The sequence below is a fragment of the Hypanus sabinus genome, chromosome 7 (genome assembly GCF_030144855.1).
Source record: "Hypanus sabinus isolate sHypSab1 chromosome 7, sHypSab1.hap1, whole genome shotgun sequence".
In the NCBI taxonomy this organism is placed as follows: domain Eukaryota; kingdom Metazoa; phylum Chordata; class Chondrichthyes; order Myliobatiformes; family Dasyatidae; genus Hypanus; species Hypanus sabinus.
In genome coordinates, this window is record NC_082712.1 from 37738730 (window position 1) to 37756675 (window position 17946).

The 17946-nt window shown below is 40.2% G+C and overlaps 1 protein-coding gene across 2 annotated transcripts in view; it reads right to left on the minus strand.

Moving 5' to 3' along the window:
- The window catches only part of iqgap2 (IQ motif containing GTPase activating protein 2), a 282888-nt gene that overhangs the window by 103128 nt on the left and 161814 nt on the right, over positions 1-17946 (minus strand). For both annotated transcript variants that reach the window (XM_059974514.1, XM_059974515.1), the window contains 7 exons: positions 16573-16660; positions 15728-15891; positions 14305-14392; positions 13368-13531; positions 11744-11904; positions 5869-5993; positions 4096-4259 (listed from right to left, as the gene is read on the minus strand). In XM_059974514.1, the coding sequence (XP_059830497.1) occupies positions 4096-4259; positions 5869-5993; positions 11744-11904; positions 13368-13531; positions 14305-14392; positions 15728-15891; positions 16573-16660 (954 nt within the window). The remainder of the gene's footprint in view (positions 1-4095; positions 4260-5868; positions 5994-11743; positions 11905-13367; positions 13532-14304; positions 14393-15727; positions 15892-16572; positions 16661-17946) is intronic.

Consider the following 17946-nt stretch of genomic DNA (forward strand, 5'->3'; position numbering starts at 1 on the left):
AGTTTGCAGATGATACAAAAATAGGCGGGTAGTGTTGAAGAAGCTAGAAGCGTGCAGAAGGATTGAAATAAATTAGGAGATTGGACAAAGATGTGGCAGATGGATTCTAGCTTAGGGAAGTGTATAATCACGTACTTCACCAAAAGGAATAAAGGCATACACTGTTTTCTAAATGGGGAGAACATTCAAAATTCAGAGGTGCAAAGGGACTTGGGAGTCTTTGTGCACGATTCTATAAAGGTTAACTTGCAGGTCGAGTCAGTGGTAAGGAAGGCAAATGCAATATTAGGATTCATTTCAAGAGGACTAGAACACAACAGTGAGGATGTAATGCTGAGGCATTAGAAGACATCGACCAGCATGCACTTGGAGTATTATAAACTGATTTGGGCCCCTTTTCGAAGAAAGGGTGTGTTGGCATTGGAGCGGGTTCAGAGGAGGTTCACAGGAATGATCCCAGGAACGAAAGAGTTAACATTTGAGGAGCGTTTTATGATTCTGGGCTTATATTCGCTGGAGCTTAGAAGAACTAGTGAGAATCTCATTGAAACCAATTGAATATTGAAAGGCCTAGATAGAGTGGACATGGAGAGCAAGTTTCTTATAGTTATGCATCTGGGACCAGAAGGCACAGCCTCAGAATAGAAAGACGTCCCTTTACAATGAGGATGAGGAGGAATTTCTTTATCTAGATGTTGGTGAAGTTGTGGAATTCACTGCCACATTTGGCTGTGGAGGCCAAGCCATTGTGTAGACTTAAAGTGAAGGTTGATGGGTTCTTGATTAGTAAAGGTGGCAAAGGCTATGGGCAGGAGGCAGGAGAGTGACGTTGAGAGGGATAATAAATCAGCCACAACAGTGGAGCAGACTCAATGGGTTGAATTGCCTAACCTTTCTCCTATGTCTTATGGACTAAAATATTATTGAATTAGAAGATGGTGGGTGATCTAATTGAGGATTCAAGGGTTACATGGCCCACTCCACCTCCAATTTCTTCTGCTCTTATTAAGCTACTGCATGATCAAAAAGAGAATGGAAATGGTAGTACTTTCAAATGTTGAAAATATGCCAAACAGTAGCACAAAGTGAAGGATACCTAATGCAATTTGGAATTCTGCAATGATAAGACATTTATTGACCCAACCTCACATTAATATTTCGGATGGGCACCCAAGTTATTTAGTCAGAGTTAAGTGGAAACTTGCATATTTACAGATTGTAAGGTTATGGTATTAGTTTCTACAAGGTGGAACCTTTAATTTCAACTTCCTCACTGTGGTAGAATTACAAGCTCATTTGATTTTAATTTATATATTATATAAAGTGTATATCCTTGGAATACAAGAGGTATTAGTCACCTACACTCTGAATTAAACGGTCCATACACAAAATCAACACTATATGCATTTTGAAATTACTTCAGAGGTTCACTTTGTGACTCAATCCTTCCTATTGACCTCACAATATATTTTATCAAATCCATTCCCTATAAAAGCATTTTCACAAGCATCTCTAAATCTCTAAATTTCTGGCTGTCCCAGAAAATGGTGAGATGTGAAACTTAGCCACAGCTGTGCTGTTCTGCAGGCAATATTTGAAACCACATTCGATAGATGTCTTGCAGAAGTGGTCTGAGAACAGAGTTATCATACTGCTGAAAAAATCTGATTGACAGGTAAAATAAGCTTACTTCTCCACATGATTAAAAATGTGAAATAATGCACGAAGTCCAGACCACGAGTTTCAGCTAACTAACAAAGAACATAAGAAACAGGAGCAGCAGCAGGCCATCTGGCCCATCGAGCCTGCTCCACCATTCAATAAGATCATGGCTGATCTGGCCATGGACTTATCTCCACCTACCTGCCTTTTCCCCATAACCCTTAATGCCCCTACTATGCAAAAATCAATCCAACCTTGTCTTAAATATATATACTGAGGTAGCCTCCACTGCTTCATTGGGCAGAGAATTCCTCAGATTCACTATCCTCTGGGAACAGCAGTTCCTCCTAATCTCCGTCCTAAATCTACTCCCCTGAACCATGAGGCTGTGACTCCTAGTTCTAGTCTCACCTACCAGTGGTAACAACTTTCCTGCCTCTTATCATATAACCATATAACAAACACAGCACGGAAACAGGCCATCTTGGCCCTCCTAATCCGTGCCGAACCCTTAATCTCACCTAGTCCCACCTACCCGCACTCAGCCCATAACCCTCCACTCCTTTCCTGTCCATATACCTATCCAATTTTACCTTAAATGACACAACTGAACTGGCCTCTACTACTTCTACAGGAAGCTCATTCCACACAGCTATCACTCTTTGAGTAAAGAAATACCCCCTCGTGTTTCCCTTAAACTTCTGCCCCCTAACTCTCAAATCATGTCCTCTAGTTTGAATCTCCCCTACTCTCAATGGAAACGGCCTGTTCACGTCAACTCTATCTATCCCTCTCAAAATTTTAAATACCTCGATCAAATCCCCCCTCAACCTTCTACGCTCCAATGAATAGAGACCTAACTTGTTCAACCTTTCAATCCCTTTCATAACTTTATATGTTTCTAAAAGATCTCCTCTCATTCTTCTGAATTCCAGCGAGTACAGTCCCAGGTGATTCAATCTCTCCTCATAGTCTAACCCCCTCATCTCTGGAATCAATCTGGTGAACCTCCTCTGCACAGCCTCCAAAACCAGTATATCCTTCCTCAATTAAGGAGACCAGAACTGCACACAGTACTCCAGGTGCAGCCTCACCAGTACCCTGTATAGTTGCAGCATAACCTCCCTGTTCTTAAATTCAATCCCTCTAGCAATGAAGGCCAACATTCCGTTTGTCTTCTTGACAGCCGGATGCACCTGCAAACCAACCTTTTGTGATTCATGCACAAGCACTCCCGAGTCCCTCTGTACAGCAGCTTGCTGCAATTTTTCACCATTTCAGTAATAATCCACTCTTTCATTTTCCCTTCCAAAGTGGATGATCTCACATTTAACAACATTGTTCTCTATCTGCCAGACCCTTCCTTGTCCACTCGCTTAACCTATCAACATCTCTCTCTGTGTCTTCTGCACAATTTGCTTTCCTACTCAATTTAGTATCATCAGCAAACTTAGGTACACTACACTCGGCACTCTGAAACACACAAATAATTGAAATCAAAACCACAATCAACTCGGCCACTGAACATTCATGCAGGAGCATGCCAAAGTCTCATTCTCAGCCCATTTACTTTGAGATGCTTCACCAATGTTCTTCCATTCCACAAGAGGAAGACAGCAACTTCCCCATGAGGTTCAACTACATTATTATTGGCTAATTTCTCATCAGTGCTCTGACAAGGAATTTAACTGGGCTGTATGTATAAATATCGTGGCTATAAAGGCAGATCAAAAGTTAAGCATTCACCTGCCTCTTTACTGCCCAAAGCCTTTGCAACTGCAACAAGATTTAGTTAGGTATGCAATGGAATATTCTTCACTTGACCAGTTATTATCTCTACTGACAGCTGCGAAAATGAAACCTCTACAAATGTATTCACAACACTAGATCAGTGGTCTCCAACCTCCGGGCCGTGAAGCATGCAGGGGTCCAGCGGTTGCCGGAACGCACCCCGTACATCTTTAAGAAAAAAAGCTGAAATAAACAAGCTAATTAATTAGGTGCAGCCCGGCATGTAAATGTCGGCCCAGATCTGAGGCGATTGCCAATTGCGTACGTTACACTCCATGTTTTTTATGCTTTGAGTTGCTGCTACATGATTGGGCGATTGTATATTTGCATTAATGAGGTGGTGTACAGGTGTGCCTAATAAAGTGGTGGTGTACAGAGTGTACTTGAGTATGCTCGTTTCTATTCCGTTTTATGAACATATAATATACATTACTAAGCTAACTTTGAACAGCCCGACTCCCTTTGAATCTGTTTGTGATTATACATTGAGAAAGGAGTGCACACAACTCTATTAAAATACATTAGGAAACAATTCTATTGATTGGGTTAGGGTAGAAATAATCTCAAAAATACCATTATATTGATAACTACATTGAAAGAGTTTCAGATAAATTATAATTACAATAAAGACCCAAGACTCACTTTGCTTTTCTCTTGCTTAGTGTCCCACAAGACATCTTGGTAATGCTGTGCAATTGAGGGTTTCACTTCCTGTAATTTGGCAGTTGGCATCAATAATGCTTCCAGTGTTTTACTGGGATCTTTTTTAACTACTGCATCATTGATAAGGCCAGCTGCAATGATCCCTGTGAAGCGAAAATCAAAACAATATTGAATTTAGAGTTATTCACATGGGAATATTATGTTGGAAAGATTAACAGCTTCAATTCTGGCTAATTCACCATGCTTACAGAATACCAAATCACCCACTGCCCATGCATTCATGTCTGCCTGTGAAATTGGAAACCACATTCCATCAAGATGGGAAAAAATGGGAAAAATTTCAACCCTTAAGGTTTTACTGAATCATCTTCATGGTCACCATTATGGACATCAGATTTTTTTTTTGAGCCACTGGATTTAAATTTTCAATGTGCCTTTGTACGATTAGAATTTATGTCTCTGGATTGAAATGACAAATATATATTTGTTTCTTTATATTTAATCTCAAAACTACAGAAGTAAAAGCAAAGGTTCAGAATATTATGAGCAGCTAATAATTTTGTGCTGTTTATGTGACTGAATTCTTCGTTAATGATGTCATTTGCTGTGTTAATTGCAATTTAATTGAATTTATAAATCTATGAATTCTTCACAATTCATTGTCTGAAATTAATATTTTGAAATTATAAAATATTTAAAAACAGTAGTAGAAACAGTGTTCACAGACTGACTTTTCATTTCCCTCTTTCACTTTCAGCTGAATCAATAAGCCTTTAGATTCAAATCCAGAAATATGTTTGTGGGGATGGTTTACCCACTGGATAATGACAATACAGTAATGTAGTCACTGTAGTATTAACTTACAGTTATGTTAATAACAAAAGGAATCCAAGTGAAGCTATTTTAATTCAGTCAGGAAATTGTAAACATCCAAATGGTTTTCACTTCATCAATAATGAATAAATACAGTACTATGTAAAAGTATATATAGCAAGTGTGCCTAAGACTTCAGCATAGTACTCCAGTAATTTTGTGTTGCACTGTACTGCCAAAACAAATCTAATTTCATGACATACATGAATGATGATAAATCTGATTGTGATATTGGCCTCTATTATGGACAAAGTGGGAAGAGGGCAGGGAGAGAGGAGGGAGTGGAAGCACCAGGGATACATTTTGTTATGATCAATAAACCAATTGTTTGGAATTAAAGACCCTGCCTGGCATCTCAGAACTGTGTACGTCTGCTCCTGTGCCACTCCCCACCCCTGTGTTCCTTCTCTATCCTCTCCCTCTTTATGTTTGTTTTACATATCTTTTGTAATAACACACACAAAATGCTGGAGGAACTCAGCAGGTCAGGCAGCATCTATTGAAAGGAATAAACAATTAACGTTTGGGCTGAGACCCTTCATCAGGACTTGCATAATGTACGCATGTTAAAGTGAATAACATTTTTAAATAATAAAACCATTTGCACTACCGTTTGTTTTGGTAAGCTCTGTTTAAAACTGTATGTAAGAAAATAATTCCAAAATTCTAAAAATTAAAGGAGTAATTTTTGTTTAGCTTCTTTTTCAAACTACATTGCAAGAAACTACAGAAGGATCCTCTAGTGAGGCTGTAGGGCAGGGGTTCCAATGTTTTTTATACCATTAACCAAGAGCTCCCTGGGCCCCAGGTTAGGAATCCCTATCTTAGGGAGAGCCGAGAAATATTGGGACTCATTAAAATTAGATAGAAGTAACTCACGTTCATTTTCTTCCTTAACTTGCGCATTGACTTCTTCAATACAGGCCTGAATGTCATTCCAGCTCAAGTACCGCTGTCCCTGGTCTGCAACTTGTGCCTTCAGGAGCACCAGCATGTCTACATACCTGAGGACAAGGAATGACAAGGAATGTAAAGGATTCGTTAACATCACAATCCAGGAAACTGTTTTACTCCTTCAAGCTCACACCTTTAACTCTCAGCTGCGACGGTTTGTGTACAAATCCAAACATGAGAAATATTGTCTACAGCGGAAACAACTCAGGAAGGATTTATATTATTTGATTGGAGTAGATGAACAGTTTTTTTTAGCTTTTTTTGGAAACACAAAATTTAAAGCAAGAGAACAATATTCAGATTTGGAAAAAAAAAATCAGAAACATAGTCCAAAGGCCTGTGAAGGTTCAAAGGGCTTGTTTCTCTGCTGTATCACTACAATGAAGGTTAATTTCCCACAGACCCCTTGCTTAATGGCATTGGTCCATGGCATAAAAAAGGTTGGGAACCCCTGCCCTAGAGATTAATTTGCAGGTTGACTCAGTGGTGTATCAGAGAGTTCTTGATTGGTCAGGGCATGAAGAGATTCGGGGAGAAGACAGGAGTTTGGGGGTGAGAGGAAAATTGGATCAGCCATGATGAAATGGCAGAGGAGACTGCTAAATCTTAGGGGCTTAGGGTGAAGAAGGCAAAGGCAACGTTAGTATTCATTTTGAGACGACTAGACTAGAAAAGCCAGGATATAATGTTAAGGCTTTATAAGGCACTGGTCAGGCCTCACTGAGAATATTGTGAGCCCCTTATGCGCTGACATTGGAGCGGTCTCAGAGGAGGTTCATAAGAATAATTCTGGGAATGAAAGAGTTACCATATGAGAACCGATTGATGGCATCAAGCAGTTCATGATGACTGCAGAAAAATATTGCATCCCAGGGTAACTTTCTCCCTTTCACCTGTGCTTTTAGACAGTCGATGTAATAGCACTGAATAAAATAGGACTTTCAATGAGATCTGTATTTATCACTGTGCAGTGACATCACAGATCAGAAAATAAACAACTCTGATATTCTATACATGGAACTGAACAAAGAATTCTCTAATATTTTTGAAGTAGTACTAATGTTAGTATTTTAAGTCAGAATAAGTATTAAAATTAAAAAAGTTAAGAAGCAGATGATAAAATAATGCAAGTCTTACAGTGTGTGGAAACAGGCCCTACAGCGCAATTCATACCTGCCGACCAAAATTCCCATCTAAGCATTTCCTATTTATCTACATTTGGCTCACATCTCTCCAAGCCTTTCCTATCCATATACCTGTCCAAGTGTCTTTGAAACATTATTAATGTACATTCCTCAACCATTTCCTTTGATAGTGCATTCCACATACTGGACACTCTGTGGGTCAAAAAGTAGCACCTTAGTTTCTATTAAATCTCTCCCCCTACCACAAACCTACGCCCTCTACTTCTTAATTCCTGGGCCTTGGGAATAAGACTTCCATTAGAAACGAGATCAAAAGTAATTTCAGTGATAATTTGTCTCCACATGTTTGTATCCTTTGCTTCCTCCCTCTTGTGTCCTTCACTATATCCTGTTACAATTGCTTCCCAGTTTGCTGTCTATGCCCCTTTTATTCACCAAATATTTCTAATGGTATGCACATCGATTGACTACATAATGAAGAATGGAAATTGTTGGAAATACCCAGCAGGCCAGCATCTTTGTAAAGAGAATTAGAAGTTTACGAAGATGGCATTTAATCAGGAAAATCTTGGTAAAATTTGTTTTAAGATGCAGAGAAGGTTGGGGTGGATTTGGGTAGTTAAGCGGAATAACTGGGAAATAATTGTGACTGGATATAGGAAAGGACACAAGAGGGAGGAAACAAGGTATACAATTATCACTGAAATGACTTTTGATCAGGTTTCTAATGAAATATTTAAACAATTTAACAGTTTCTCTTAATATATGCCAGATAGACAGAAAAATGCTTTTACTATGTTGTGTTTGCAGCATTCACACTTCTTTAAACAACATGTTAACTCTCATGCACCGTGCAGCACACACAGGATGCTGAAGGGTTCAGCAGGGAAGGCGGCAGCCGTGGAAATAAACAAACAGTTGCCATTTTGGACTGAGGCCCGTCAACAGAACCGGAAAGAAAGGGGGAAGATGCCAGAGTAAGATGGTGGGGAAGGGAATGGAGTGAGAAGGTCTGAGGTGACAGGTGGAAAAGGCAAAGGGCTGAAGAAATCTGATTGGAGAGAAGGAGAAAGGGAAAGAGGAGGTCACAGGCAGTTGAGGAGAAGGTTTAAGAGGCCAGAGAAGGAAATTAAAGGAGGAAGGAAGGGGAGAAGAACAAAATACCAGATGTAATTGATGTTCATGCCTCCAGGTTGGAGGCTGCCTAGATGGAATACGAGGTGTTGCTCCTCCAACCTGAGAGTGATCTCATCATGGGAGAGCGGAGGCCATGGGCTGACATGTTGGAATGGGAATGGGGATAGAAATAAGAATAGTTGGCTTTGGTGAATTTCCACTTTTTGCAGATAGAGCAGAGGTGCTGCTATGCACTTTCTGGCTAAGGCATAGTCTGGTGACAGTTACTTCGACGGAAGAAAGAAATCAAAAGTAATACCACACAAGGCATCAGCACTTCCAGCAGCTAGAAGAGTGACATTGCTGTGCTAATCCAGCCCTGTGGCTCACTGCATTCACATCAAAATTGGACAAGAAAAATGCCTTCCAAGCACCACAACTCACAGAAAGTGTGATATTGTTATCAGAGTGGTCAGCAAACTAAGGAAAATGCTGTCAAGTTGAAAATGCAGCAGCATTTACGTTGGTTCTTGGACTGCATGAATCACCATCACAACGTTCCCCTATCACATTCATTGGCCTAAATACTTCCTACTGCTTATAACCACAATTGGACCCAGCAGCTTTCACTTCCTCTAATTTACGCTTCATTTTAGGTTAAAGACGCAACTGTAGATTGCTGGGCACATATCACTTTATTTAAAGAAACAGAGAGAAAGCACATCATCTTTCTTGTCCGCATGCACTGTGACATTCTCCTGTTGCAGTACTTTCTCACTGTTTCATTCAATTTTCTTCATACCTACAATGTTTCTATTAGATCCTTTCTTTCCTATCTGAGCAGCATCCATCCCAAAAATATGATGCTATGATTGTCCTCACCCACAATACTCTTGTTCTCAGTTTTTACTGGAACACTGACTTTTCAGACTTACTGCTGTAACCTCACTCTCAGCCCACTCTGACCCATTTTCCTGATTCCCTCACCACTCTGTGGGATCACTCCAGTATCACCACATTGGGGACATTCCCCTCCCTCGCCCTCAGCCTCTTTGTGGCTTTACAAGCTTCATTTGTTGCCTTCCTAGTTTTGACAAAGGAACTTTAACTCTGCCTCTCTTCCCTCTGACGCAGCCTGACCTGCAGAGCATTTCCAGGTTTTATTTTAGATTTCTAGCATCTGCATTTTTAAAAAAATTTCACAGTTCCCTGATGTCAGGCTTCCTGTTAAAATCAAGTCAACTTCCTCCAAATTCTCAAAGTGAAGAAGAGGAACCACTCTGGCCTCCAAAACATTATGCCTTTCTGATGGACTCCATCCCTCTTCAGAGCTACTCACTCTGGCTGTCAAACACTTCAACAATGAATCAGAGTTCTGATGGCTTTTGGCCCCAGGTCTCGATGGTTTCAATTAGAGCTCTCCCTTGCTCTTTCCTCAATTAAAAATGCATTAAACCACTCAATGCAAGAAACAAATTACTATACAACACAAGCAGCAAGTTAGCAGCCTTCCTCTTGATGCTAAACATTCCAGGCAACTGCACATCACATATTCTTGACATCACTCTCACAAACCAGTGAAAGCACTTAGAGCAGATCTCAGGTGTAAAAGGTCAGCTTATTCCTGTAAACACACAGAGTGCAGTCAGTGACACGACTCAACAGGTCCAGTCTATTCAAAAACTCTGCTTATCAATTTCTCGAACAATCCCTCACAGCTCCCCACCACAATTCTAAATATCTTAGCACCAATCTTTACCACCAACGTCTCTCACTGACTTACAATGTCAAAACATCACAGTTGAGATATTTATATCCATGTCTCACTTAATTAAATATTCCTTCAGCCACATCTTCTACCTCACTCTGCTCCTTTTGGTTGCCCCCCTTCCATTAGATCCTTTATTCACCATGGACCCAGATCACCTTCTGTGTTTAAAATAATACACTTCCATGAGCATTTTCTTAACACTTCGTGCCACAACCATCCTTCTCCCTACCACTCGAGCCTCCTTTCCCCCCCTCCACTCCAGCTCCCTTTCAAGGGATGCTTTCCCAACTTTGAAGTGGAAGGTCAAACATCAGCATCAGCTATTTTTATCTCCATTCTATATGCAAGGGCACATTACGCCCAAGCTGTGCAGATTATTGCACACAGTCTGGAAGCAGCTGGCGCTGGAAACTCGGAAGGAAGCAATATGCCTCATAGATGAATAATCAGTCACGACAGATGAGATAACAGCGTAAACACAGAGGCAGCATTTTTCAGCCACACCATTTTGAAATGTTATCTGAAGTCTTACCAAATGAGTATTTGGAATTTAAGAGCAAAGTTTAAACTGATCAACCAGAAATCAAAAGAATTTGCAAGCATCTAAACAGTTTATGTGTAAATATATATGAATTGGGGAGAAAAGCCAGAAAACTTGATTTTTCAGCGCACTTAAATTCAATGCTCATAGTTATGGGAAAAGGAAGCAATTCTGAACAAATATTTGAACAGTGAAAATTGAGTACTCAGATGTTTGTAGCCCAAAGTTTAAAAATATTTAGAACAGACACAGAAGTAACAGATATTTGATCGTAAATAATTTAAGTTATAGTAGCTAATCAAACTACTCTGGAAAAAGTTAGTGATATGACCAAATACCCCAGAAAGCGATAACATTAGATTCTTACCACACATACCAAAAATAATAGGCAGATCAGGCTAAGAAGAGCACAAAATGGTAAAGAGGAAACTAAAATATAGAATATATCATTGCAGTTACAGAGAAAATGCAGTGCAGGTAAAGAAATAAAGTACAAGGACAACCACAATGAGGTAGATTGGGAGATCAAGAGTTTATCTTAAGCATACAGGATCCATTCAAAAGTTTAAAAGCAGGATAGAAGTTGTCCTTGTGTGAATATTGCAAACATGAACTAACTAATTAAACTAATAATGGCAAGACAGTTTCTTTCTGAATACTCCCAAATCTATAATATATTTCAGTGTGTACAATATACTTGCAGCTCTGTTAGCAAATGCACAGAAATATTCAAATAAGTTAGGGTTAAGGTCAGCAATTCCAGGGGTCAGGAACTAGGGATAGGTTAGTGGCTGGAGATACTACCTGGAGGACTTGCACATTTCCTACTCCCTTACAAATAACAGGTTACCTGGCAAATTGGTTACACCACTATATGAGATGTACAAAAAGTGAAATAAATTTGGGTTTTGTTATTAATAGTAGTAACATCCAAAAGTCCAGAAGATATGCTGGCCCAGCACCAAAATCCTAAGGGTGGTGTATTATTTGAGTTTTACCTTATCAGAGTTACATGGCAAGTAACTTTAAGATTTAATGTCGCTTTGTTGTGTTTGCTTCCAAGAAGAAGTGCCTTACACTCTACTTCCTTACCCCTTGTTATTTGCTTCCGGATCATTTATCACTGTGTGTGCAGTCACATTGAGCCACATCTTCAATGTGAGACCTCTGTGAACACAGCAGAGTCTGAAAAGAGCGGACAGACAATTATCCCTTGGAGTAACCTACCGCTGGGTGTTTGCATCTTGCAGGTTGCTAACTCCGATAGATGGGCTGGTGAGGTGCTGTATCACAGCCTGAATGTCATTCAGGTCCAGTGCATCATTCAGTTTAGCCACTGCCGATAACATCTCCACTGCAATAGCAAGCTCTTCGTGCATCAGCTTCCCCTGCAAAGTGGCCAACAGAAAAGTGATAATAGAAACAAAGACATGACTGGCAACAAATTTCAGTATTAAGTCTGGCGTTATTTTCTTTGAGATTTAATTATTTTGAAATCTGGAGCAAGCGGGAGTCCCTGCTTAAAGGGTCTGCAGGATTATGTGCTGCCCTTTCTTCTGAAGATATTCACTCTCATTTCACATCTGCACCAAGGTGGCAATGACGTCTGCAGTCACTGGAAGCGGAGGGCCTACTGAATCTCCAGTGAACACGCAATACCGATCTGATACTACTTAACACAATGAAACTGCACGTGTTATGAGTGGATTGCACTGTTGACCAGACTGGATGTCTTTTGGACAATCTTGGGCAAAATTCTGCACTGGCAAGTTAATGCCACTATTGCGAATGTACTGGAATGACTTGGCTGTCGACGTGGCTGAACATGAAATACCTGTTTGGTGAGGAAGGCAGTACGATCTACAGCTGTGGTAGCGTTTGAAAGAAGCTGCAGAGGGTTGTAAATTTAGTCAGCTCCATCTTGGGTACTAGCCTACAAAGTACACAGGACACATTCAAGGAGTGGTGTCTCAGAAAGGCAGTGTCCATTATTAAGGACCTCCAGCACCCAGGGCATGCCCTTTTCTCACTGTTACCATCAGGTAGGAGGTACAGAAGCCTGAAGGCACACACTCAGCGATTCAGGAACAGCTTCTTCCCTCTGCCATCTTATTCCTAAAGGTTCATTTAGGAATACTACCTCACTTTAAAAAAAAATTATTTCTGCTTTTTGCACAATTTTTAATCTATTCAATATATGTATACTGTAATTGATTTATTTATTATTATTATTATTATTTCTTGCTTCTGTTTTATGCATTGCATTGAACTGTTGCTGCTAAGTTAACAAATTTCATGACACACGCCGGTGATAATAAACCCGATTCTGATTCTGGTCACACGAAATGAATTGAACTGGACAAATGACCAACTTCTGTGGAAATGGGGGCCTCTTGAGTAAGTGAGCGATTACTTTTTATGTTCAGCTTTGTCTTCTGCAGCTGCGTGCTGGGCTTTTCCATCACTGAGGAAGGATATACTCCCTGGGGCTCCTCCTCTCCTCAGATTATTTATTCATCCTTTACCATACACATGGGCACTGGCTACCTTTGCTTTTTTGTTTGCTGTGTGGAACAGCCCATATTCAAAAGCTACACCAGTACCACTTTCTCCGCTACACTGATGACCGTCTTAGTGCAAACAGCATTCTTACTAAAAGCATGCTCAGTTTTCAGCAACTTCCTCCACAACAGTGCTCAAAATCTCAACCTAGTTACCTTAAAAAGCCGTGCATGATGTGACAATGGGAAGAATCACTATGAGACAGCTTGTGGCAGAGGATAAGGAATATCTGAGCCAAAACACTTCACATCCGATTTTGCAAGCTCTCATTTTAATGACAATCATTTACCTCTGGATTCTGCCGCTGTAGGTTGGCCAGCTCCACCTGATACAACTCGGCCATGTGAGGGTATACAGCCGGCAGCTGAGCCTCTGGCAGCATCAGCGCGTTCACGGTTCGCGCTGCATCGTTACTGCGAATAGCAGAATTTATTGTTTCGACAGCTTCAAGCTCTTTGTAAATAAGTAGAAACAAAGTCATTAGCTGCAGAATTTACTACAACAGGATTGTGATGCAATAAAATGAGATACGTCCATCAGCAGAACTGTGCACACCCTTTCCAGCAATGCTAGATTTTTATGGCCCAGGAGCCCCGAGTGTGAGCTGGCTCATTCCCATCTCCACCCTGGTATCCTGTAACCCTGAAAATCAACTTCCGGCTGGTATCTACTCAACTAGCTTTCTGAAAGCCGCAATGGTTTCAATCACCCACTGAAATATCCAGATTATTCCCAGACTCTGCACAGAAGTTCTTCTGTTTAATTCATCCAAATCCTAATGAACTATTTAATTTGGACAACCCAAGTTGAACCATCCAGCTCTGGGAGAAGCATCTCTATTTACTCTACCTTAACCCTACCTGTGGAGCAGATACTATGGGCCAGAAGGCCTAATTCTGCTCCCATGTCTTATGGTCTTAACTGGTCATCATCTAGTATCCATCAAATCTCCTCTCAACATTCTTGGCTGAGAGGAAAATAACCCTGGCACCTTCAGTCAAATCTTGTAGTGGCAATCCCTTGTTCTTGGAATGATTTTAGTAACCCTCTTCCAAACCCCACTGAAATTTGCCACCTTCCCATCACGCATCAACCACCCCAAGCCAAAGCAATGCCAACTTTTGAAAGACGAAGGAGAACCATTGTTCACTTTCACTCTCAAGTGACAGTCCCTTGATAAAATAAAATTATAAGTCTATACAGGATCAAGGCACAATTAAACTTACTTAGTTTATGGGCTCTGGCCTGGTCATTGGAACAGGTGACACCAGATTGAAGATCGTTTTTGCTAAGCATACCAGAAAAACCCTCTTCCTGGGGAAAAATCAAAAAGACAATGTTTTAGGTGGACAATGCACATTTTATAACATTTACTTTTTAGACAAACGGAACCAGCAGTTGCCTTTCCGGGAATTTCTGAGGCACTTATTTCAACGTTTAATTTCAATGAAGAGAAGAATGTAGACACAAAATGCTGGAATGTGGAGCAAGAACTCAGTGGAACGAGCAACAGATGGTTGTCCCGTTAGAATTTCTCCTGTCAAAGAGTGGCAAATCTGTAGAATTCATTGCTACAGAGGCAAAGCCAGGTTACTTAAAGCAGATGTAGATAGGATCTTGATTAGTCTGGGCATCAAAGGTTACAGGGAGTAGGCATGAGAAAGGGGTTGACAGGGATAGTAGATCACTCATGATGAAATGGCAGAGCAGACTCGATGGGCCCAATGGCCTAATTCTGCTCCTTTGTCTTATGGTCAGTCTGTGATTGGGGGGGGGGGGGTGAAAGGGAATTGCTGACTTTTGGGTTCATACTCTTGGATTCAGGACAGTAGAACGCAACTTGACTAACTACCCCATCTCAGCCTACCTGCACCTTGACATGACATGATATTAAAGGACAGCTGAAAGCACGGAATACAGCAAAAACCATGGACTCAAAACAACATCCCAGCTTCTCAAAGGAAACTAGGGGTAGGCAATAAATGCTGGCCCTGTTAGTAATGACCATTTCCTGCAGAATTCATAAATAAAACACTTGCCCACAGGGATTATGAGAGACTTCACATAGGCTTGGGGTGTGTTTTTAGTGTTGTCATGTTTGACTTGATGCTTCTGTCAGGGTGTAAGAATTGGCAAGGGAATCCAATGTGGGTATTGCCTAAATGGAGTGTGCTTTGCTGAGTGCCTATTTTTATGTCAACCGACTGCAGTGAGGAGTTCTTATCTTTTCAGGGAGGGTATGGCCTAAAATCAGGGAGTAGCTTCCTAAGCAGTGCATTCAAGTTGGCCTTGGTGCCACATTCAGGTGGTGACAACTACCGTGGGGGTGGGTGAAGATAACTCAGATGTGGAAGACCAGTCTTGGTTATAGAGTCTGACTCCGTGTCAAAGAGAAGCTTACACAAGTATACGCAAGCACACGTCACTGCTTAGTATTCTGCAGGAGTTTGAAGGCTGGGTATGAAAAATGTTTTAAGTTGGATCGTTTTCAGATAGGCTGTGGTGAGGCCAGGTTTCACTGTATTTCAACTTTTTGTTAAAATACAATTAACACTGATCAACAAACAGAAAATAAACTTGTAAACACATAAATAAATAGTGAACCAGATCATTTTGAATATTGTACTTAGAGTCTAAACTTCACGCTACCTGTAATTTCTGTTGTCTTTGAGAATGAAGACATGATAGATACCATGGTGCGTGCTCCTCGTACACGGTCACAAGATTTAATGAAGGGTCCTGTAGACCAGACAGTAAATCTTTCTCATCCTGTTTCTCCAGGGCATCATTCACCCTCTGCAGAGCTTTATTTACTAGGGAATGAAAGATTATACGATAGTTTGTAAATAGGAACTTGTATGTACATTTGGTGCAAACATACTGCAGGGGGAAGGGAGGAAAAGCCAAGGTTCACAAGTAACTAAACCAAAGACTGGAAAAGGCCTACAGAACCACAAATTATTCAATCCAGTTGTACAGCAATTTGTTTTTAGCTGTGAAGAACATGGATATCAAACCCAACAGTACAGTAAACTAAATGAAAAGTTCCTGGCTAGGGCAGATTTATTTCACATCAATTTCTGAAATTAAGTAGCTGTGTTATTACTGTGATTCTAAATAATGACTTATTAATAATTCTGTAAGGATATATGCATGAGCCAATTATAATGAAAATACAATTTGAGCTATCTTTTAAGCCACATACAACTGAACATAATTTCCTGAATATCTTGTAAAAGGGTTTTATGCCTTGATATCCAAGTATATTTACAGAAGAGAATTCATTGCAAGAATGAAACTCAAGACAATTTCATACCATTCTGTCTCTAATGGGTCTTCCGTGCCAAATATGTACATTTTCAATATTGAATTACCCACAAAACTACAAGTCACCTCCATATTTTATTAATAAAATACAACTGATGTGTATGTATTGAAACAGGCAAAACAACACTATATATAGGCATGGGATTAAGGACAAATTATCAACTCACCATTGACTTTATTGACATTATCTTGAATTTCCATGCGAGTCAGTAGTTCCTCATATACATCCCTCTCTTCTGCAATGATAGAATCACTCTGGAACCCAGAATCAGAAAGCAGAATCCATTAATGGCAGCTTATAGAATTAGAATTCTCCTGTGGATCTGAGATTCTTGTTTCAGAGAGACCCCAAAATGCATTCTGCAGTTAATACATATTAGCATATTTAACTGCAAATATGCACCAGTCCTGATCAAGGGTCTTGGCCCAAAGCGTCAGCTGTTTACTCTCTTCCACAGATGTTGAGTTGCCTGTTGAGTTCTTCCAGCATTTTGTGTATGTTGCTCAGCATATTTTTTAAAGAATAGCTTTTTTATCTCCAGAACTTTTTATATTCTAATCAAAAGTTAAAGTACTCAAATTGACAATCCAAATTCAGTTCATCAGTTTGTTTATTGTGTATTTCTTGTTTTACATACAAAAGAGAATCAAATATAACCCAAAACCCATGATGCTTAAGTCAGTAACACTCTGAACATTTCAAGGGAATGGGTGGAATGAGTGAAAATGCATGTCTTCACAGAATCACGGAAAACAGGAACAGAAATAAGACTATTTCAGTCCATCAAATTTGTTCTGCCTTTCAGGATGACCATGGTTGTTCCGTGCCCCTTCTGAAGGTATCTATCCAATTTAAAATACATTCAGCAATCTTGCCTGTACAGCTTTCTGTACTAGCTTATATGTGGACTGCCAAAGGTTGGCTATCAAGAAAGTGTAAATCACATGTTGGTCTTGACTGTTAAAGGATTGGGTTTTAGAAAGAGATGCATTATTACAATTCTACAGGTGCCTACAAGGGCACAGCTGGAGTACTTTACAGAATTTTGGTCAATTTATTTAAGAAAGGATATTTAGAGATCAGAGGCACTCCAAGATTCAACAGGCTAATTCATTGGATGAGAGCATTGACCCAGCACAAGTTGCTAAAAAAAATTAGATTTTTGTTTGAAGCTTAGGAGAATGAGTGGTAACAAAGGTGAGACAACCTACAGATGCTGGAAATCCAAGCAACACACACACAATGCTGGAGGAACTCAACAGGTCAGACAGCGTCTATGGAAAAGGTTAAACAGCCAACGTTTTGGGCCGAGACCTTACATCAGGATGAACAGCAATCTGACTGAAGATCCTTTGTGGGTGGGGTTGGCAGATGTCAGATCTCAAATGAAGTGACATAGTTATGAGATCAAAGCATATACACTTAAACTGAAGTGTACAGGAACTATTTCTTCCATGGGTAGTGAATCTCTGGCATTCTCTACCCCAGGAGGTTGTGGAGGCCAGATCATTGGGAACATCTAAAAACAAAGATGAATATT